Source organism: Pezoporus flaviventris, unplaced genomic scaffold (assembly GCF_033815535.1).
Source record: "Pezoporus flaviventris isolate CSIRO_AGI_PZ_B2104156 unplaced genomic scaffold, CSIRO_AGI_Pfla_v1 ptg000005l, whole genome shotgun sequence".
In the NCBI taxonomy this organism is placed as follows: Eukaryota; Metazoa; Chordata; class Aves; order Psittaciformes; family Psittacidae; genus Pezoporus; species Pezoporus flaviventris.
Genome location: NW_026892553.1, coordinates 21641794 through 21665518, shown reverse-complemented (window position 1 = coordinate 21665518; position 23725 = coordinate 21641794). Strand labels below are relative to the sequence as shown.

The 23725-nt window shown below is 42.0% G+C and overlaps 1 protein-coding gene across 12 annotated transcripts in view; it reads right to left on the bottom strand.

The window, feature by feature from the left end:
* Nucleotides 1-658: 658 nt before the first annotated feature.
* Nucleotides 659-23725, bottom strand: part of TAF1 (TATA-box binding protein associated factor 1) — a 38569-nt gene continuing 15502 nt past the window's right edge. For 5 of the 12 annotated variants that reach the window (XM_061446341.1, XM_061446347.1, XM_061446343.1 and 2 more), the window contains 23 exons: nt 23191-23332; nt 21904-22034; nt 21245-21325; nt 20697-20846; nt 20422-20541; nt 20071-20246; nt 19171-19412; nt 17695-17908; nt 17266-17431; nt 16905-17116; nt 16572-16680; nt 16286-16384; nt 15403-15580; nt 13661-13728; nt 13186-13308; nt 12048-12140; nt 11888-11972; nt 9494-9561; nt 9291-9407; nt 3447-3545; nt 3045-3192; nt 2076-2253; nt 659-1031 (listed from right to left, as the gene is read on the bottom strand). In XM_061446341.1, coding sequence (XP_061302325.1) covers nt 815-1031; nt 2076-2253; nt 3045-3192; nt 3447-3545; nt 9291-9407; nt 9494-9561; nt 11888-11972; nt 12048-12140; nt 13186-13308; nt 13661-13728; nt 15403-15580; nt 16286-16384; nt 16572-16680; nt 16905-17116; nt 17266-17431; nt 17695-17908; nt 19171-19412; nt 20071-20246; nt 20422-20541; nt 20697-20846; nt 21245-21325; nt 21904-22034; nt 23191-23332 — 3216 coding nt within the window. In that variant the 3' untranslated portion in view covers nt 659-814. Of the gene's footprint in view, nt 1032-2075; nt 2254-3044; nt 3193-3446; nt 3546-5871; nt 5977-9286; nt 9408-9493; nt 9562-11887; nt 11973-12047; nt 12141-13185; nt 13309-13660; nt 13729-15402; nt 15581-16285; nt 16385-16571; nt 16681-16904; nt 17117-17265; nt 17432-17694; nt 17909-19170; nt 19413-20070; nt 20247-20421; nt 20542-20696; nt 20847-21244; nt 21326-21903; nt 22035-23190; nt 23333-23725 lie in introns of those variants that run through there. The other 7 variants (XM_061446342.1, XM_061446344.1, XM_061446349.1 and 4 more) reach the window with 5 other exon arrangements.

Here is a 23725-nt window from a genome sequence, read left to right as displayed (position 1 = left end):
TGCAACAAACGCAACGGAGTTGCGCGTGCGCAACTGCCCCCACCTCCCATGGTGCGGTGCCCCCGCAGTGGCGCCCGTGGTGCAGTCGGGGGCTGCCGGCGCGGGGACTGCCGGGAAGGCGAGGCCAGGCCGCAGCAACAGGACCCAGTCCCCAAATTTCTTCACAGTGACCCCCAACAGCAAAATTCCACCCACAGCCTCGGGTCTGCGTGTGCCCCCCCAGTGACCAAAACTGAGGGTGCCCCGTCAACAATGAACCTTCCTGAAGACTCAAAGGCCCAAATTCTGATTTCTCAGACTAACTGCAACTTCAAAACAACAAAAAAAAAAAAACAACAGGGCAGCTGTTCACTGCAGTATTTAAAACAAGCAACTGGGGTAAGGCTCTGGCTGTGGCCTTCATGCTGTGGTCCCAGAGAGAAACCTTTCTTTGTATTATGAAATGATGATTTCCTAGGTCATCAACTGCAGCTATTTTAATCCAAGTAGTCTTTTTTTTTTTTTTTCCTGACAGAAGTGCACATATCCAATAGGCCAGTATTGATGAGATATTATTTGAGGTCTATACTGACCTAAAACTGAAGAACAAATCATACAAATCTTCATCCTGGAGCTTACACAGGCTACAGCAGCCAAAAAACCCAGCAGGGCGCGCATGTCCAAGGCTTACTTTTCACCATTTACTCAATCACATCACACATTTTTATCAGCAATTAAAATACTACATTAAAAAAGTCTACTTCTTGCTAATAGAGTCCATACTATACTGTCCCTTATACCAAACTGAGATGACCATCAACTCAGGAAGGGGAGTTCATTCGTCTGAATCCAGATCAGTGTCTCCTGCCATGGAATGGAAGTCCTCGCTGTCTTCCTCATCCTCAGACAGATGGACCTGACTCAATACGCTTGGGCCACAGCGTTGCTGTTCTTCCTCTTCCTCCTCTTCCGAGATCTCATACCCTCCAATACTGCTGAAACTTGTGTCTCGTGTGTTGGATTTTGGGTCTGGTTCTTCATAGCTGCCATAACTGGAAGAAAGAAGATATTTGTATTATACCACTGTTTCATATCAACTGCTGATACTGACATTTCTGTATTTAATTCCTGTAAAAGTTCCCTGGCTTGAAGTCCTTGTGGAACACTCAGAACCTCTGTACACTTCAATTCTGCCAGTGGCCAGATTTAAAAACAAAAAACAAAAAACACAGTTCTGCTGATGAACAATTGTCTCTCAGCATCCTCATCCTACTCTAATGCACCCAGAGGAGGAAAAACATCACTCAACACCTTCCATCTATCACCTTTACTGTGGACAGGCAGGTAGACAATCCATTCTCATCTCCTCTAACATTTTCTGCTAACTATTGCCAAGGTACTGGGCTGGACTGACCATTTGCCTGACCTGACATAGCTACCTCTATGGTAATTTATTGGGCATATGTCATAATAATATCATTAAAGTAATGCTATTAGTAACATTAAAGGACTAAATTTCACAAGTAGGAAAACACGCAAACCCTGGAGAATATATTGCTAATACTCTACGGAATGGCCAGAGAAGAAAGAGTAGATTCTCTCCAGTCAGTGCTGTACTTATCATTTTCTAATAATGGACCTCCTTCCAAAATATAGACTATGCATACTCCTATTCATATGGACTGCAACCAAGCATCTTCTTTTCAAGTAAGGAAATGCTTGTTCTTAGACAAAAAAAAACAAAACCAAACCCCGTGAAGTTAATTGACTAAGTTATCTTTGAATTTCAAAGGCATCTTGCAGTTTCCAAAACAACTTATAAAAGCCTTTAATAGTCTTCAAAAACCACTGTGTACAGGAAATTATCTGACAAAAACCACTTTTTTTTCCTTTTTCAAATTTAGCTTATGCTTTTATTAGTGAATATCTAACAGCAGAATCAAATTTCTGTCAATAAGTAGTAAATTGCAATTATGGTAATAATGGCTGCAACATTAAAAACAGTGACAAAAATTAAAAGAAATCAGATAATCTCTAGATTCTTATGATAAACAGTTCAGAAATCTTGAAGAGAAGGGATTTTCAGCTCCTATTACCTGATATTACTGTCCTCCATAACATGAGTTGTCTCCCCACCATCCCCTTCATAAGACATCATGCTTTCTTCATTGTCCATGCCCATTCGTGTGTTTTCTTGAAGAACATGAGGTTGTTTAGGTCTGACTGCATTGGGCTCTATATCAGAGTCACTGCCACTCTCACTCAGTTGGATAGCTGTGTAATAAAGCAATGTTTAGTCACAAATCCAATGGTTTTGTTCTGTCAGTTACATACCCACTCTATTTGTTTAAAGGCTACAACATGGACTGTAAGGCATGTATATGAAGTAGGGTCTCCACAAGGTAGCAGAAAGGGCATCTGTAAGGTGATACCACTTACTGAGCGCCCAATTCTGATGTTATTCAAAAGCAATCTCACAACCACCATTACTCAAAGAGACCTTATTTGCTTGTCTACTCTAAATAATTTCCCCGTCCTTGCCCCTAATAATTTTCAGAAACCACCACTAACTGCCACTATAAACGTTTCTGCATAGCAAGCTTTTTTAGTAAAACAGGGAAATAATCTGAAGAACCTCCAGACACCTCTTCCAGTTCTTGATACACTGACCACACTCTCTCATATTAAACTGAATGCTGTGCTTTTACTAAACTGCCCATTCATGGCTCTGCACACCAAATCATAGTCTCAGTCTTTCCAGAACCATGTGCAGTTTCACTTTATGAAATGCAGTTGACCAAATCTTGTCTTAAGTCTGCTTTCTTTTGTCTCTGTACTCAGAGCACTCCTACTCCTCTTTGTTTTCAGTTCCATTTATGGTCAGCCAGTTTTCTCATCTTGCTCTTTGGTCTGTCTTCCTTCTTGATGGCTAGACCATGTGGCCTACGTAATCCCAGGTATGCTCTGATCTCTCTAATGCATGTTTTTGTGATGAGAGTATGAGATTAGCTGGGTTTGCAAACAACCAGTTCCTATTCAACCTTTCATAAAAAAAGGACACCTACATGAGAAAGGATTATCTCCCTCTTCATCACTGCCCTCATCATCATCCTCTCCATCAGACATGAGCAAATCTTCATAGAGGACACTGGCCTGGGGCTGCTGTGCTGATCCTTCTTCATCAGCAAGGTCACCATCTGCATCTTCAACTTCCTAGGTCATACAGGGATAGTGAAGGTCAAACAACATATAAACTACTGCTGCCATTTCCATGACATGCCTATGATTTATTACACTACTCAATCTGAAGTATTCATTCATTTCATAATACTAGTATTTTCAAACTACATTTAAAAGTCTAGCTACTGCTATCAATACTGCTGTCTTTTGGGGTGGCAGACACAGAAGACAGCCCTTATACTACGAAGACTTCTGCCACAAGTATGCAAGTCTGTAAATATACTCACTGGGGCTGGAGTCTTAGGTTTCCCATCATCATCCTCATCAAACCCTTCAATATCTACGTCAGAGTCTTCCTCGCCCAGCCTACCTCGCCCCTGGCGCATCTGAATGGGAAACACAAATAGCAATACCACTGAGGGAGGCACTAGTGGACATAAAACAAAGATTGAGATCTGGACCCCAATGATGGGTGTAGGAGTAAAGGGGGTAAAGACGAAAAGAAAAATACATGTATAGCACTCCCAGAGCAAGGATTGCTTCTCTCTTTGTTCCAACATCAGAGAGCAAACAGTCTCCACACACTTTTACCCTCACATGCTCATAGTTGAAAAGGGAATCTCCAGCCTTACAGCACCGTAATTTTTTGTTTACCAAGCTACTTCTGGAAAATACCACCAGGTCTTAAGAAGTGCTTATTTTCACAAATTATTTTAAAAGCAGACAACAGTTTCAATAAATCTTCCCCTGGTCTTCTCTCTCCTGTTCTCCCCTCAGTCACCACAAGTCCAAGGTAAAGAGGACATGCAGATTCTGTCCCAAAATCTATAAATTGAAAGTCTATAGAAAGCTGAAGGCTTGCAAATCTAGAAGACATCCTCAAATCTAGAGACAGACCCAATACTAGATGGAAGTATTTATATTGGCTGGATGGCTGCATGCAAAGAGTTGTGGTCAATGGCTCAATGTCCAGCTGGAGAAGTAACGAGTGGTGTCCCTCAGGGATCGGTGTTGGGACCGGTCTTGTTCAATGTCTTTGTCACTGACAGGGACAGTGGGATTGAGTGTGCCCTCAGCAAGTTTGCCGATGACACCAAGCTGTGTGGTTCGGTTGATACCCTGGAGGGAAGGAATGCCATCCAGAGGAACCTTGACACGCCTGTGAGGTGGGCTGATGCCAACCTTGTGAAGTTTAACCATGCCAAGTGTAAGGTCCTACACCTGGGTGGGAGCAATCCAAGGCACAGCTACAGGTTGGGCAGAGAAGAGATTCAGAGCAGCCCTGAGGAGGACTTGGGGGTGTTGGCTGATGAGAAAATGAACATGAGGCAGCTTCAGTGTGCACTCACAGCACAGAAAGCCAATCGTATCCTGGGCTGCATCAAAAGGAGCATGACCAGCAGGTCAAAGGAGGTGATCCTGCCCCTCTACTCTGCTCTCATGAGACCTCACTTGGAGTACTGTGTGCAATTCTGGTGTCCTCAACATAAAAAGGACATGGAGCTGTTGGAACAAGTGCAGAGGAGGCCATGAGGATGATCAGGAGACTGGAGCATCTCCTGTATGAAGACAGGCTGAGAAAGTTGGGGCTTTTCAGCCTGGAGAAGAGAAGGCTGTGTGGAGACCTCATAGCAGCCTTCCAGTATCTGAAGGGGGCCTATAGGGATGCTGGGGAGGGACTCTTCATTAGGGACTGTAGTGACAGGACAAGGGGTAACAGGCTAAAACTTAAACAGGGGAAGTTTAGATTGGACATAAGGAAGAAATTCTTTACTGTAAGGGTGATGAAGCACTGGAATGGGTTGTCCAAGGAAGCTGTGAATGCTCCATCCCTGGCCGTGTTCAAGGCCAGGTTGGACAGAGGCTTGGATGGCATGGCTTAGTGTGAGGTGTCCCTGCCCATGACAGGACAGTTGGAACTAGATGATCTTATGGTCCTTTCCAACCCTAACGATTCTATGATTCTATATTCAGTCTCTCTTTGGATTGCTCAGAATAGCTCTCACTAGTCTTTCTGGTACCACCTGCAGTCTCATGGCCTTCCTCACCTTCTTCCTCCTCCTGATAATTTATTTTCATGGCCATATTACTGCATTTCCTTCTGCTATTTCCTCCAACAATTTTTTGTTTAATATAGAATAAAGACTAAGAAAAAATATTCTGTGTTTACTGTAGCAAGTTCATTTATAATGGTTTAACACCTTTACCTTGTTTGGTTTGTTTTTTTTTTTTTCCTTTTACTACTCTAAAGTATCTACAGTGGCAACCATCTCTTCCCAGGTGTTTCTACAGCTTCTAATCACTGGATGCAACCATAATAATCTAATTACTATGTTCCACATCTGTAGAATATACTTCGCTATTTCTATATTCAGAATCCACAAGGGATTGCATATTAGCCCTTTGTAGAAACCAGGTTTCTACTCCAAGAAGCAGTGAAGCAAACACATATGTGGCTTTAGACAGATTCTTTTGCAGTTTTTAATGCTCTGTTCTTTGTTTTGTACTGTCTCAATTCCCAGTGCTCTTTCAATTTTTCCTTTGAGCAGTCAAAATGAAGGAAATTGTATACCTTTTGAAATGGATTCTCTTCTCTGCTTGGGAAACCTGCAGATCTTTGTCACCTGTTTCCTACAAAGTAATTGCCTCCTTTCAGTTATTTGCTTATCTATCCCAGCTCTCCAACCACATGAAAAAATGGAGGATTCTGACCTGAGTTCCTTGCTTCTCTGGGGCAGTGATAGGGGTGTCCACAGCAAAAAAACTGCTCTCATGTGACATACTGAGGGAAGTGTTGGTATCATACAAATCAGGTGGCTAAAGTATATGTGGGAACAGGAGACATAACACTCTCAGGCACTGAACTGAGAACAGAACAGTATCTTGAGAGTTAAGACTGGGATTTCAGGACTTAATGAAAAATCCATTTCTTGGCACAGTGTTTGTATTAAACACTGTTTAATCAAATAAGATATTTATTCTTAAAAACCAAACATGGTAAAATAAAATGGCTCATAACCTCAGGCTTGAAGTTTGCCAAACAGCAGATTTTAAAATAGAAGTTAGTGCTTCTATGCAGTGCAATCCTACAGAGGCCAAAATCCTAAACGGACTCCAAAAGGATTAGACAGATTTATAGAGAATAGCCCTTTCCTCAGCTCATAAATACAATGGCCCAGACACAACACCAGTTTAAGGTGCCTGAACAGCCAATTGCCAGAAGCAAAGAGGTTTCACTCTAAGAAGAATTACTCTGTTTGCATCTGCTTAGTTCTGGTCCCTGCCAGAGACAGAATACTTGATTACATCAACCTTTGGGTTGACTCAGCATGCCCCTTTTAATTTCCCTTCCCACAATGGAAATGATGTTCCAATCACAAATGCTGCTATCAGAACTGGAAAAGGTCTACCACATATGAAATAGCAACGACTCAACTTTCAGTCAGTTCTGTGTAAGTTACTGTCTCAAGAGTCCCTAAAGTAATGAAACAAAACAAAAAAAAGGGGGGCAGGGAGGAGTTTGGATAAAGTGTTTGCACGCCCTTTGACCTCTGAAGAATTCCTGAGAAATTACATATTAGGACTTTGATAAAATACCCTTATAATACACAGTGTTTAAGTGTTTATATCAGGACAATCCTGAAATTGTTAGAAGCAGCAGCAGTAATACTTAAATTAGGTAAAACAGGCTTCCTAAGAATTTAAACAGACATGTAATCACAGACAGCTCTCTACTTGCTATATTTGCTTTTTATAGCCTGACTCCAACTCTTGAAGAACACACAGAGGTAAGTACCGGTCATCACAACTGCAACTGAAATAAATGGAACTAAAGCCAAGCGACCATCACCAGACCTGCCATCTGTGATAAATCTGGGAGTGTGGAAAATGAGAGTGTGTCTCCAGCCAAGAAGCAGAGGGAAAGAGTGGCCTTCAGATGACAAGTGAGAGCTCAGGAAGGTCTCTCCTTTAGCAAGCACAGAGAAGGAATAGACAACTAATAGGCAGTTCATTGCTCCGGCCTCTTTTCCTCTCCCCTGATAACAAACCTAGAAAAAAATCGTAACAGGTAATACTGGTCTTGGGAAGGAAACCATCAGATAGAAAGGAGAGTGACATTTTTGTCCCCCATTCTCTGAGGTATTGTGATCATCCCTGATTTCATGAAATTTTCCTCGAAATGTGTCAACAGATAGTTTCAACAGCTAATCTCCAAAGACTCCCATGCAGCCTGACACTTCCCATTGCCAGGAAGGTCTTTATCCATGACACTCAGTTTCAGTATTCTCATCCCATTAAATTCAATCATTATTCCTACCAAGTCCATCCTAAGATGCTACATTCTGGGGTTTGTTTTGTTTTATTTTTTGTGGGGAGAGATGGATGGTGTTAAATATTGCCCAGAAATTGCATTCTACTATTTGAAGGATGGACACCTGACAGATAAAGAATTGGCTGGATGGCCGTGTGCAGGGAGTTGTGGTAAACAGCTTAATGTCCAACTGGAGATGGGTAATGAGTGGTGTCCCTCAGGGGTCAGTGTTGGGACCGATCCTGTTCAAAATCTTTGTCAATGACATGGACAGTGAGATTGATGCACCCTCAGCAAGTTTGCCGAAGACACACCAAGCTGTGCGATTCGATTGATACAATGGAGGGAAGGGATTAGCTCTAGTGGGACCTTGACATGCTTGTGAGGTGACCAATGCCAACCTCATAAAGTTCAACAAAGCCAAGTGCAAGGTCCTACACCTGGGTTGGAGCAATCCCAGGCACAGCTACAGGTTGGGCAAAGAAGAGATTCAGAGCAGCCCTGCAGAGCATGACTTGGGGGTGCTGGTCATTGAGAAACTGAAATGAGCCAGCTTCAGTGTACTTGCAGCCCAGAAACCAGCCTGAAGAAGAGAAGCTGTGGAGACTTCATGGCAGCCTTCCAGTATCTGAAGGGGCCCTACAAGGATGCTGGAGAGGAACTCTTCATTAGGGACTGTAGCAACAGGACAAGGAGCGACGGGCTAAAACTTAAAGAGTGGAAGTTTAGTTTAGATATAAGGCACAAGTTCCTTACTGTGCAGGTGGTGAGCCACTGGTACAGGTTGCCCAAAGAACTGGTAAATGCTCCATCCCTGGCAGTGTTCAAGGCCAGGTTGGATGGGGGTTGGAGCAACCTGCTCTAGTGGAAGGTGTCCCTGCCTGTGGCAGGGGTTGGAACTGGATAAGCTTTAAGGTCCCTTCCAACACAAACCATCTGGTGATGCTATGATTCGTTCTATATCTCAGACACTAGGATGACATTCCCTGAATCATTATTTACTGGGCAAATTCCAAAGGATATTTTATTTTTCAGGAATGAACTTGTCATTCATGTAAGGTTTTTTACCAATGTTTTTAAAAACAACCTGAGTCAAGATAACAAAAATAAAGAAATCTAAATAGCTTATAAAATCTTGTCAAAATGTAAATGCTGAAAAAGCAGTCTGTCATACAATCTCTAGTATAAAAATAATGCTTCCAACTTGGTCTAGAATATATACAAAATAACTAATACACACAAGTGTCTGCTATATTATAATAAGGAGTAAAAAAAAAGTTATTTCCATTAGAACCAAAACAAAGAAATTTAAAGAATCACACCAAAGAATGCAGAAAAGTCAGACTGCACTAACCATATTAAGCACTTTCTTTGCTCATTGCAATAAGCCTCTTAAAACATACCCCCATGAAACAGCTCTTTGGCTTCTTCTCAGAACTACAGCATTGATTTTTCTTCACTTTCTCCTTACCTTTCCACTTCTTGTCTTCTGAAGGTTTCAAACTGCTACACGTGCACATTCTTTGAGCTTCCAATCAATGCTCAGTTGTGCCTGACTGTACACAGCTCATCCTTGATCAGTTTTGCAAGTTGTTCAGGAAATTTCCTTTTTTCTCTTAGATATCTCACCCTCTGAGGCATCATAACCACTCCTCATATTTATCCTTAAAAAATAGCTGCTAACACACTATTCAAAAAGACACCCCAGTAAAAAGAAAACTGCAGACAGGTGGAGAACAGTAAACAAAGAGGCAATTCTGGATCAAACATGCAAGAGACTGAAACTAAAAGGAAGTGAAAACTTTGCATGGTCACTTGCCTGTGGAGTGTAGGGACCAGGGGTCATAGGATCAAGACTTTCCAGATCTGCCTCCTCTAGTGCTGCTTCCTTAGCAGTAGAGATGTCTCTCTCTAGTTGAGTCAGGTGCTCATCATACTGAAAAGAAAGAAGCTTGCTAAAGTTGCAGAATAAAAATATTCAGACATACAAAAATTTTGCAGTAGAGTGAGCAGTCCACATACCTCAGCTAAAGTCTGATAACAGATGTTTACAATCTCCTGCGCTGTTTTTGTGTACTGACTGTCTGGGCCTGTAGTAAGAAACAAATCTCTTTACGTATTCTCACATTTGCTCAGTTCTAGCTGCTGAAACAGAACAACTGCTTTTGGTTACACAACTTTCACTACACAGGTCCCTAAATCTCAGCGCCTTTGATCTAAAGAGAAATAGTCAAACCAGCCATCGTCAGGGTATTCAGTCCTGAGCTAGATGATGGAGATGGAGAGCTGACCAAAGTCCCCATAATCCAGGAAGAAATGGTTAGTGACCCTCTGCTCCACCCAGACATACACAAGTCAAAGAGTGCTGAAGGAACTGGCAGAGAAACTTGCTAAGCCACTCACCATCACTTATCAGCAGACTAGTGGGCAGGTCTTCATCGACTACCTGGACTTGTGCAAAGCATCTGACATTGTCCCACATGACATCCTTGTCTCTAAACTGGAGAGACATGAATTTGATGGCTGGACCACTCACTGGATGAATTGGCTGGATTGCCACATGCAGAGAGTTGTAAATGCACCATCCCTGGCAGTGTTCAAGGCCAGGCTGGACGAGGCTTGGAGCAAGCTACTCTAGTGGAAGGGATGCTGGGGAGGGACACTTCATTAGGGACTGTAGTGACAGGACAAGGGGTAACAGGCTAAAACTTAAACAGGGGAAGTTTAGATTGGACATAAGGAGGAAATTCTTTCCTGTTAAGGTGGTGAGGCACTGGAATGGGTTGCCCAGAGAGGTTGCGAATGCTCCATCCCTGGCATTGTTCAAGGCCAGGTTGGACAGAGGCTTGGGTGAGATGGTTTAGTGTGAGGTGTCCCTGCCCATGGCAGGACAGTTGGAACTAGATGATCTTATGGTCCTTTCCAACCCTAACGATTCTATGATTCTATGATTCTGTCTCCCACAGCATTCTCCTGGAGAAACTGGATGCTTATGGCCTAGATGAATGGATTCTTTGCTTGGAAACTGGATGGATGGCAGAGCCCAGAAAGTGGTGGTATTTGGTGTCACATGTAGCTGATGACCAGTCACTAGTGGTGTCGCTCAGGGCTTGGTTGTTTAATATTTTTATTGACAATCTGCATGAGAGAATTGAGGGCACCCTCAGTAAATTTGTGGACAACACAAAGTTGGGTGGGAGTGTTGATCTGGTGGAGGATAACAGGCTCTGCACAAGGATCTGGGCAGACTGGATCAAGGGGCTGTGGTCAATGGTATGAGGTTCCACAAGACAAAGCGCTGGGTCCTGCACTTGGGCCACAACAACCCCTTGCAATGCCCCAGGCTTGGGGAAGAGCGGCTGGAAACTACTCATGGGAAAGGAGCTGGGGGCGCTGATTGATGGAGCTGAACATGAGCAGCTTGTGCCCAGGCAGCCAGGAAGCCCCCAGTATCCTGGCCTGGATCAGCACCAGTGCAGCAGCAGGGCTGGGGCAGTGGTTGTGCCCCTGCACTGGGCACTGGTGAGGCCACACCTCAAATCCTGCTTTGAGCTCTGGGCCCCTCACTACAAGAGAGACCTTGAGGTGCTGGAGCAGGGCCAGAGGAGGGCAACGGAGCTGGTACAGGGCCTGGAGCACAGGGGTAATGGGGAAGGGCTGAAGGACCTCGGGGGTTTAGTGTGGAGAAGAGGAGGCTCAGGGGGGTCCTGATGGCTCCCTACAAGTGCCTGACAGGAGGATGGAGCCAGGAGGGGCTGGGCTCTGCTCCCAAGGAACAAGGGATGGGACAAGAGGAAATGGCCTCAAGCTGCACCAGGGCAGGTTTAGATGGAGCTGAGGAACAATTCCTTCCCCACAGGGTGCTCAGACATTGGAACAGGCTGCCCAGGGCAGGGCTGCAGTCATCATCCCTGCAAGTGTTCACGCAGTGTGGAGACGAGGCCTCAGTGCCATGGGTTAGTGGTGGCCTTTTCAGTCCTGGAGGGATGGTTGGACTGAAGGAGCTTAAAGGTCTTTTCCAACCTGGTTGATTCTAAGATTCTATAAAGCAAAGTTCACATTCAGCTGACAAAGAGCAACCAGTTTGTGGCAGCATTAAAATTATTATTTAGGAGATAGGACAGTTGAACCCTGTCACAGTCTCAAGGGAACAAATCCCTGAAGCAGAGATGTGTACTGAACAAGTAGAAAATCCTCCCCAAAGGTTAACTGCCCCATTTTGCACAAGATGACAAATAAAGCACCATGTGATAGTGAAAATATCACTGTTTAAGCATCCACTTTCTCTGCAGGAAAGGCAAGCTACAATCAAGGTCAGGATTCATAGCTTCAGGCTTTAACAGCACTATAGAACAGGTGCCCAGAGGTATTCAGTTAAGTACAGAAGGAAGCTGTAACCTTGTTTTCACCACCTACCATTGTACTTAATGCTGTTGGTAAGGATGAGGTTAACATCATCAAGGAAAGTCTCTCTGCTCTGGTATTTGTGTTTGGAGATATTCTGGAAGAGATCATCACCCAGTAAGTAATCAAGTCTCAATATCTCTCAAGAGGCTACTCAGTTCAAGCTACATACCTTGCGGATAGTCTCCAAATCCATTGGATTAACAATCACCTTGTAATAATCAGGAACAAACTTTTTGTTAACTGGATGATGAAATGGCCAAGACTGAAGGAAAGAAAACAGACAAGTTTAGAAACCATCTGCACAGAACTTCTTAGTTTGAGCTACAAATTTCATAAAGCCAGTCTCCAGAACTGATTAACACTCAAAATGTGTGGGAAGTATTCATCAGAAGGTGTCTTGAACCCTATCATTTAGCTTCAGGAGGGACACATTAAAAAGATCTACCAGTTGGACTTTTAACTAAGCCTGTTGCAAGCTGTTTGACCTTAGGAATATGTAATACAAAATACTAATAAGCATATGAAGGACTTTTCTACTTTGCATCACTGTTTTCTCCACCACGAAACTAGTGTCCAGCAAGAACACTCACTGCTTGTACAATAAACAAACATGAACCTAGGTCTGATCCTACAATGGGGGCTATATATACCAATTTATCTGTTCATCATGGTGAGACGGCACAGAAAAACTCCAAAATCCTTTCTAAACATCAGAAATGACCACATCGTGACGACAGAGAATAGAACCAACAAATTAAAGAGGACAGACATTAAGCCCTGTCAGTCTAACCTCTGCAGACTCTTGTTCCTTACTCCATCCAGACACAATGCACACTATAGAATGACACTGAAGTCTTGATATGTGCAGTTTTTGATAAGCTTAAAGGCTTTTGGTTTTTTTTAATACTAACAAACTAGTACAATACTGGGTAAACCTGATCAATTAGAAATCAGCTTATATTTCGTGTGCATCTGAAAACTTTGCAGAGTGCTACCAAGGCAAGTGCTATAAGCAGCAGGAGAGTATGTTTTATAATTACCATGCTTAATGAAAATCAGTGATTTCATATTAATGGGAGATTGACACAAGAACAATTCAGGAGTGAGAGCAGAAGGAAAAAAACCTGGAACCCATGCTTCACTGGCCTTTTGCTCTAGTGAAGGGGGTGAGTACAGGTGTGCCTGTGCCTTTCAGAAAATCACAAGCCAGCTCCCTGGCAGAGTACTCTTTCAATCACAAGGTAAATATGTAGCCACGGGACTACACATTTTGCACATAACACACACATTCTACTTAAGCTACATACATCTGGAACTGCCATCATCTTTTGAGTGACAATGTTATCCAAAATGAAGGAAAAGGCCACTTGATCATCATCATCCAGGAGGGGATTAATTGCTTTTTCTAATCGAGCCAGTTTATCTTCCTTCTGCAATAGAAGTAAGGAACATCAGTGGTTGACCCTAGATAAATAACTTAATGTCAGGATACTCTGTCCCAAGAGATTCCCATTCACCTTTTCATGAAGACACTTGTAAGGGGGGTCAATAGCCTTCATACAAGATAAAGTAACTAGAGTAATAAATGAGCACCTGTTTTTTTGAGAAAGACTCTAATGTGAACTGTTTACAATTGTAAAAATTCAAATACATCTTAGGGTAGGGGGGAGTTCCCTTATTATTCTACCATTCTCCTTAAAGCCCTGTGTTTTGCCTTCACAAGTCCTCGTCTGAACATCCCTCCCCTCTCCGCTCTGACCACAATTCATTCACAAGACTTGCCTCTTTCAGCTTTTCATCACACAGGTCCAGCATGGACTGAGATATTTGTGTCAGTGAGTGCTTTGGCCCTGCAAACACATAGCAAGTACAGTGAGATACTCCAGCCTGATTAAAAAGGCAATTATGTCACTTAATATGACTTAATCTTTACTCCTAAAGCACCACTGATTATATTTCTAGCAAGTATATTCTCAATACACACAATTACTAAAGTATAGCATGGATTTCATATGAGAAAAGATTATTTGTAGCAAATATTCACACTTCTGGTATACATTCTGTTAAGCTTTGGAAATCCTACAGGAAAGCAGCTGTCCCCATGGAAGACTGACTTCTAAGCCCTCCACCTTTAGCTAGTCTTCAGAGTATAAGCCATGAAATTTCTGTTTTCTTCACTAAATCAGTCATTGAAGCAGAACTGCTAAGGAAGGCAAGATGGACATTAAGGAATCATGAAAACTGCAGCTTTAAATTATTTCATGATTCCTCACACATGAAAACAAATATTTGCAAGAGAAGTATGAAAAAAAAACCTGATTTATTAGGATAAAACAGGGATTTAGCTGACAAAATAATAAAGGAAACAGTAAAGATAAAATCAGTGCTGTCAATGTTACCCTGGATGCTACACAGCCCAGAGAGACAAAACAGCTAGGAAGGGTTTTTATCTGTCAAATAAATACTTTCTGGACAAATACCTTTCTATGAGTGGTCACAATACAGCTGACCTATAGTTGCTCAATGAATCAGCACTTTTCCTTAGTAAATGCATGCTCTATTGCAGAATCTACTCTTTGTTTTCTTTAAACTAGCTTTCTGACTTTCCCAAATGGGAAAAAAATATTGCAAGTAGTAAAATATACAAAATCATTACAGTAAACTCAAAGCTGCATGCCATTCCAAGGGAATGGCTTCAACAGGTGTGAATTATTCCTATTTGTATTGAAAGACTCATTCACTAGAGCATGATATTAAAAAAATCAGTTCACAAGTATCTCGGCACCAATCCATGTCTGAAAGCAAAAAGGAAGCACAGTCATAATGTATTTTACTGAAAACAGTGTTTTGCTCAGCTTCACCCTGTATGAAGGGCATATGCAGGGCTTTGCTTCAGTGCAGTTTGACTTAATACCATTCTATGATTCTATGAATACACGCACCAGTGTCTTCAGTCACACAGGTCTGTAACTGAACTTCAGTTACTACACAAAATCATAGAATCCCAGACTGGTTTGGGTTGGAAGGGACCCTAAAGATCATTCAGCTCCAAACCCCTGCCATGAGCATGAACACCTTCCACTAGAGCAGGCTGCTCCAAGCCCAATCCAACCTGGCCTTGAACACTGCCAAGGATGGGGCAGCCACAGCTCCTCTGGGCACCCTGTGCCAGCACCTCACCACCCTCAGAGGGAAGAACTTCTGCCTAACTTCTAATCTGCATCTTCCCCCTGTCAGTTTAAAACCATCCCCCCTTGTCCCATCACTAAATGCTCTTGTAGAAAGTTCCTCTCCAGCATTCACAGTTATCGTTTAGTTATTGTTAAATGCTAGAGTCCACTTCTTCCTTATTTATGAATTACTCATTAACATTAATGTAGGCTTTCTAGTACATCTGGTAAAAACATTTATTGTTGCCATCTCTCAGTGAATTTATTCTGCTTTTCTATTGCTTTCATTATTTCTAAAAGATTCACACTTCATGCATTAGCAGAAACAGTTTCCCTATGTTGTTAATAGCCTACCATTGTATGTTGCACTGTTCTTAACAATCAGTTCCAGATGTTCTCGGAACTCTTCTCGGGATGGGTACTGGCGCTTACGAACGTTTTCACGCAGGGTCTGTAAATCCATGGGCCGAGTAATGATCTTATAATAATCTTTGACAACTTTTGGATTTACAGGAGTATGAAAGGGGTATGTCTGAGGATGAAAAGAATGAATGGTCATTACACACAATACTAGCACAGCTAATCTAAATTTAACTATCCTCAGTTCAATAAGTACTAACATATACATGATCCCCTTTACATGATCAGCTCCTTAAATGCACCAGGGAATATATGATAAGCTCAGCCCCATGGCAGCTATCACTTTCTTCTACAATATATTCTTTAATACCATTATAAGAAGAAGACTCTTGCAAACATTTTCAAATGCTATTTTTGGTTATGCGGCACAATATGCGGCACAAAAGTCAAGAAACTGAACCTGAAAATCTCAAATCTTCTATTTAATCTTTTTATTTCGCATGTTTCTGATAAAATTCTGGTCAGAAACAGTGAAGTAAAGAAGCATAGTGCCACATATATTGAAGTATTCCATGTTGCTACATCAAGCATTATTTATCCTTTTCTGCTTTTACAGAAAAAAAAAAAAAACAACAAAAAAAAACAACAAAAAAACACCCTAAGTCCCAGGCTTTGAATATATCTCAATACAGAAAAGATTCTGAGCTGAAATAACTTTAGAAATAATGCACACTAACTGTGTGCAGAACAGGGGGAAAAAGGAGTAGCCTACACTCACCTGAGAAAAGCCTACCCTGATTTTGCTGTCTACAACACATAATCTACTTCAACCCTACTGCTTAATACACAGTTTTTTGGTCTCATCGCTTAAACTTACATTAGGCAGATCCCTTATGTCATTGATGATGCCCTCCAATATGGAAGACAGCGTCACCATGGGATCTGTTCGCCGTCGGTGGATAGACTTATGAGGACGCTGAAGAAATCAGAGACAGAAAAGTTAAGGCAGTTCCAAGATGCAAAATATTTACCTACAGAAATGCTAGGCAATTTATTAATTTATTGGTCCATCTAGAGGACACACAGGAGTAGTAAAGAAACTGGCCAGCAGGTACAAACAGAAATAGAGATGCTGCCATCAGCTCAGTGACACCTTCACTCACATTCAAGTAATCACAGTGAACAGTTGTCCCTACTCGCCGCTTCTTCTTTGGAGGAAGCTGCTGTTTGGGAAACTTCAGGACCAGTGATTTCCTGCGAACTTCATCCGCACTAGACAAAACAAAAACACAGACTGCTTTCTCCAGCCCTTCTGTCAATTGAGACCATTTGTCCCCATCAGCCATTATACCAAATACACAATCAAAATACTATAGTAATAGTCTATGCAAAGTCCTACCACTTTTTCTTGTGATTAATACACTAACGTGTATTCTTCACTAAGCTGTAAATTGTTTTTTCTTACTATCCATCAGTATCTCTGCTTCTTCCCTTACCTCTCAATCAGTTGTTTTCCCAAGACAATTTTTGTTCCTTCTACTTTGATGAGTTCTTCATTATCATTATGAATTACTGTTTTTTCCAGCTCTTCCTCCTGCTCCTCTGTCATTGCAACAGGATTAGAAGGTGGGGCATTTGTTTGGTAGTAGAGAGGGCAGAACTTATTAGTCCTCATGTGGCCAATTGCACCACAGGCTCCGCATTTTAGCTACAGAAGTATAAGAAAGATGACAGACCAGAATCAGGCTCCTAGTTTAGAGGCAAAGTATCATTAAAATCCTCTAGTACATCACTAGAACAGAAAACTTCTCCAGTCCCCAAGACCTGTTAATATGCTTTATGAATGGATGTGCTTACTTTCAAGTCTGGACGCTCTTTCATTTTCTTGGGCTTCTTTTCTGGAGGGCCCTTAAGTTTCTCTTTTTCTTGGTTCCGTTTTAACCGCCGTAATTGTTCCTGGATCCTGCGCCGCTCCTTACGCATTTCCTCACGGTGCTGTTCATCAAATAGAGCAAACTTCCGTCTGGGTGGGGGGGACACCAAAACACAACACAAAAGGTTTTTCATTTGAGTTGATGATTTACCAGGTGCTCTTCTGTCATGTTAATCACTGCACAAAATTCATACTGCCCTCCAAATGGACAGCCATTAAATTTATTTCTCTACATAATTACGTAAGTGCCAGGTGTTTACACTAAAGTCTACATTTCTACATACTGCCAATAAAATGAAGTAGTCTACAGGCAAAACTGCAAAAAAAAAAAGAAAAAAATACATAGGCCTTACATAAACTCTTCATCCTTTGTAGTCCGTATTCGGCAGTAGGCATCGATAACTGCAGGCTTCCGAACTGTCTCACACCTCACGTACTCTTTCCCATCCTCGTCTCTAAACGTGCGATAAATTTTGAGGCGACGGCCAGTGGCAGAAGAATTAAGGCTGGTTACAGAGGCAGTGTCGTCATCTTTGTGAGAGTTTGCTGAGGCTCCTGAAGCTGATGCTACAAGAAAGTGTTTAATTTACTTTTAATTTCTTTCACACTGTAGAAGCATCATTGTTTAAATCAGCAGATAGTTTTGGCTTAAAAGCTTCCAAGACACACTTCAGGAAAACCTAAGCAATAGAAGTCTTTCCCTTGCTTGTTCATGTTCTTTATCATGACATATATTAATCTGAAACAAAGTTAACTACTGAATTATCCACACAAATTATAAAGACAGAAGGAACAACTTGTCAACAAGGACCTGCCTTGCACAGGCAGGTGCCTAAGCACAACCTATAAGGCAACTGCAATTAAGGCCCTGCAGATTGCTTATAGTCACATTGGTTTTCATAATAGGTGTGGAGATCTGGCAGAAACTGAAGGTCAACAGTTACCCAGTTTTCCATCACGTGTTACAACCAGTGAGCTATAGCCTTGTCTCATGTGACCACAGAGATTTTGTTCAAAATAACAGATAGAATTTCATAAGGCAATGATCATCAGCAAGTCTTCCACATATCCCTTACTAAATTATTACAGTAATTATTTAATTAGTGATATATTCCTGATCTGGGTTTACAACAGCAACAACTCTGACCCAGACACAGCAGAGTTCAACTTTGCTTATACACATGCAGCAAGAAAGAGTGATCATGAGCTCCATCATACAGATAGAAGTTCATTCACAGGTCAGATATTTCTACCTGCTAGTTTAGGTACATGTCAAGTTCTCCTGAATGCACTTAAAAGAGAGCCATCTCCAGTTGCCCAATTGCTTCCCAAACACACTGCTACAGAACAGAGTGTAACAGACACTATCAACCTACATATTGTGCCTAGCTGTTTAACACACATAGCTGTGTTTACAAACAAGATCCAATTGGAATACCATGAGCTGATTGCAGGAACTGCTTGTGAATACATCTTCAGAATATCACTATTCAAATACCACTCCACCCTCGCACTACCCCCCCCCCCCCCCCCCCAAAAAAATAAAAAGGGAAATTCAAGCAGCAAGCAGCAGTGAATATCTAAAGAAATACCAGATTAAGTTTATAGTTCAAAATAAGCAAAGCTAGCTATGGGGCAAAGAAAACACTTTAAGTGCATTTTCAGCCAGTGACTTCTCAGAAGAAGAAAAAGCACCAGATAAGCATGTCTGTACATTCTCCTTGTAAGAAATCCACATTCTCCTCTGAGAGGCCAGATCAGCACATTTTGCAACCTGACACAGTTCTGCATACCTTCCCAGGCACATTCTGGTGGCTGAAGTTACTTACACAGCCCCTTTTTGTCTCTCCTGTCCTTTCTGCCCCTCTCTCTGTCATTACCACTGTCTTCTCCCAGAAGCATCCTTTGCAATTCCTTTCGTTCCTGCTCTTCTCTTTCCCGAGAGAGCTGAGAACTAGTTTTCTTGTTCTGTAACATATTCTCAATGTTCTTTCCCATTTCTTCAAAGTCACTGTCTTCAGCTGAGCTGCTGTCTGTGTCTGTTGACAGGATCTCAGTGGATTCCAAAACCCTGAAACAGGAGGCACCTTGAAAGTCAGTTACTGTTGCCCCTCCACATCTCTCCCCCAACCCCCAGAATAATCAGCCTGTTACCTTCCCAGAAAATCAATGGTAAATATGACACAAAGGTTTGAAAATTAATGTTGCAAGTCACTACAAGAATAGGCATAACATATTCCCTTCTCAGTCCTCCTGTAATCCCCATGTCCAAGAGATCAATTGTTCCTAGCCAAATTGCTCCTTCTCCAACAAGTTGTTCTCTTCATCATCAACAGTACTGCATACCCTCCCCACTATCAGGTTTTGGCCTAACAAATAATGCATTAATTCTTCTGGCAGTTCTAAATAATAGGACATAGAATTGGTAGTTGCTATCCAAGAGAGAGATGGTAAACTGCTGTTAAAAAAACAAATGAACAAAAAAAAGACAGTACAGGCAGAAGGGCAGGTGGGTGGGCACACAGAGAGAAAGAAAATAAGGGGGCTAACCCGTAAGTTGCTATTAACAGCCAAAGTCCTCTTTCTCAGTGCTATATTTTGTGGGCCCAACCAGCCAAATGAACATCTATACCACTACATATCAGTAAGCCCCAGGCATACACAGTGCTGGACTTTCAAGATGGGGACAGGGTGGGGTTCAAGGCTGTAAACATCAGATAAGTACTTACTTATTTTGTAAATCAAAGATGCGCTGACACTCCTCTTTGTACCTCTCCTGATGTTCTGCTACAGAAAACCGAGAACCCCGTGCAAATTTGCTCATAGGACCTTCCCCTGAACGAGCCTGCTCTGTAGACATTGTACGTACCACATCAATCACTTCCCACCGGGACAGCTTCTTTATCTGCAAAGAGGAAGACACACTAGAAATGACTTTAGAGACAACTGAGGGAACTGACTGTAGATTTCAACCCCTTTCCACCCAAGGTCAGAGCAGAAATGGACACATCCTTTTCACTACCACTTGCTGAATCTGTTAGTGAAGAGAACTCAGTAACCTGCTCCAGGTCCATGCTTACCTCCTCTTCAGGCACTCCAAATTTACGCAAAAGCTGTTTGGCATTTTTGAGGGAAAGTCGGCGCAGATCAGCATCTGTCCCAGTCACTGTCTTTTTCACTGGCTGAGGTTCTTTATCATCCTGTTCAGAGAAAGATGCAGCCTATTAATGTTATCAATTAAGTCTTTCCTAGGCTCATCTGATATTTTCTGTTCCCAGCGCCCCATATTTACTCCATTTCTCCCACATGACTTTCCAGTTATTGCTTCATGTCCAACCCAACCGTGGGGCTATACCTTCTGCTGAGTTGGCTTGTTTGGAATCTTCACATAAGAAAATCCTTCACCACAACCAGTAGGATCTGCTACACCAGTCACTTCAAGTAGGCACTTGCCCTTCATAGCAGCAATGAAGGCTCGTGTGGTGTTCCATGGAGCTGTGCGCACCTGCCAGCAAGAAACATGTCCTCACAGTTCTACTACCATCCATGAATTCCAAGCATTTTATTTACATTCTTCCAATCATACTGAGAACTATTCAACTGACATAATGAGGGTAAATTCCACTTCCTGACCCTTTGGCTGCCCTAATAAAACCTCTATGAACAACCAAGTGCTAGATACCTCACAAAAGGCATTTAAGGCAAAAAGCCTCGTCCTGAAAGGACCTGGCAAGAAAGATTCCCATACACAGGTATAAGCTTGGCAGCAAATTTCTCAAAAAAGTCACAAGAACATTTGATCTACTAAGTCCAACTTCAAGTGTGTCCTTTAAAGGCCTCATTTCTTTCCTGCCATGTAGATTTATATATTGACATGCAGCTCATGCATCACTCTGACAGTACCTCATCATCAATCTTCATTTGGAAATCTTCTTCATTCTCCTCTTCTGGTGCAAAGAAGGATTTCTCCCCGTAACCTGCATCCTGAAGAGAAATATTAGGGAAAAGATGCAAACCAAAAGTCTCAGAAAGGTTACTGGAGAGAGAACTGAGGTATATTATGAATCTCCTGTGGAGGCTTGTCATGCTGAACAAACACAATTCCACTGACAGTTGTTCACAGGATTCACTGCAACCCACAGTATCACAGATGATACTGTGCAAACTGCCCAGTATTTTGACAAGCTTCATAACTAAATACTGCACCCACCATCAAAAAAAAGAAAAAAAAAACAAAAACAATTGTCTTTCACAGCCACATACTGGTTACTTTCTGGTATAGAGCTCCATGTAGGACTAGAAGCCCTTTCTCATATCTTCCTTTTGCAATCCTTTAGCACAGCTAATTCAGTATCTAAATAATAGGTGGTAAGAATGTCTCTCTCTTTAAGACCTTAACTTCCTTTTTACACAGCAGAAAACCTAGCAAGATGTGCAGTACTCAGGGGCCTAATGTCCCTACTTTATAGCAAAATTAGTTTTAGGCAGAAGGTATTACCTAGTCTCAGCCTTCCAGACCTACTTGGCAGTAACTTCTCTTACAGCCTATAAGGAGCATTTACCTTCAGTCGCTGCTCAGCTGCAATCATGCTGTAATAAGCACAGCACTGTTCTGGGGATACCATTGCTCTGATCTCTTCTTCTGTTGGCAATCTGAAATCTGGCTTTAAAACCCACCAATTTGAGTCCATCCCTGAAAAAGGCACAAATCAAACACCAAGTAGTTTCCCACAAATGTTGGATGCCATCATAATTCTAACTGTATTTCAAGATTTGGTATCCTGCTACAATGCTGGAAGAGGAGCAAGTGTGACAAATCCATGACATTCAGACCACTAAAACCGATAGATGTTTTTGTTCTGCATTTGTCCAATCAATACCCCTAACTCTGTCCCTATTTTATCAACAAAATGCCATATATTCATGCATATTCAGTGTAGAAACTGCATTCCAAAAGCATTTAATCTACCTTTCACTTCCTCAAACTACTTTTCCCCATGAACACGCTTTGTATTACCACCGGTTTATTATTATGTATATACAAAAAGCTCATACAATCACAGAATGGCTTGAGTTGGGAGGGACCTGAAAGCTCATCCAGTTCTAACCCCCTGCCACAGGCAGGGACACCTTCCACTAGAGCAGCTTGCTCCAAGCCCCTGTGTCCAACCTGGCCTTGAACACTGCCAGGGATGGGGCAGCCACAGCTTTTCTGGGCACCCTGTGCCAGCATCTCAGCACCCTCACAGGAAAGAGCTTCTGCCTAAGAGCTCATCTCAATATCCCCTCTGACACGTTAAAGCCATTCCCCCCCTCTTCCTGTCCCTTGTGAAAATTCCCTCCCCAGATTTCTTGTAGGGCCCCTTTAGGTATTGGAAGAAAAGTCAGAACTCAGGCTCTTAGAGCACTGTTAGACCCTAGAAGACGGGAAAAGCTTCTAGTGGCACTTCTTGCTTGCAAACACAAGAAAGCCATGCACAGAGGGAAGGAAACGTGTTTGTGTTGGTGTTGTCCATTGTTATTTCAGGAGTAAATCATTGCCCAAATGGGAAAAAAAAAGGTCTAGACTGTAGTCATGTTTCACCATCAAGCACACCTGTGCCAAAAAGAAGTACACATTTATAAAAATGGGAACAAAAAAAAACAAAACCAAAACCAAAACCCTATCAGATTACTTAAATTCTTCAAATAGATGTTTTCAGAAATTGTTTATCAGGAGGAGGTTTTCACAGAATGGTTTGGGTTGGAAGAGACTTCAGAAGTCATCTAGTCCAAACCCCCTGCAATGAGCAGGGACAACAAACTCCAAAAGCAGCAAAGAATGGCTAACCACCACATGAGATCTTTACCCGTGCGTTTGAAATCAGCACAAAGCTTTAGCCGCTTTCGGATGCTGCTCTCCGAGTGTGAGGGAAAGGCCTTCTTGATATCTTCCATGCGAATTCTTCGAGGACGGTCTCTGCTTTTCCAGAAGAGGCGATAAATGAACACCTACAAAACAAGACCCATTTGTGATGTCTGAAGAAAGAATGCAACAAACTGGCAGACAGCACAGACAATGCTGTTTATAATGACTACTTCAGACTTCCTACTTGAGACCCCTTTTATCTTGTGAATTTACTTACTGAAGTTTTCCAAGCCACATATCTTCTTCAGGTTCAGCTATTTGTGAGTATCACATGAGGAAAAAAAAGTTGTTTTGAATTTCTGTGTTACCACATTAGAAATATTCATGCTTCGGTACAGAAACTTGAATTTTGAGTACAGCAGGGATTTTACCACTCTGCAAGTACCTCGAGTTATAATTCTGAATTAAGCTGACAATAAGTTACTTGAAGTGTTTTCAAAAATCTAAATTTGTGGATATTTATTTGAATGGTCACT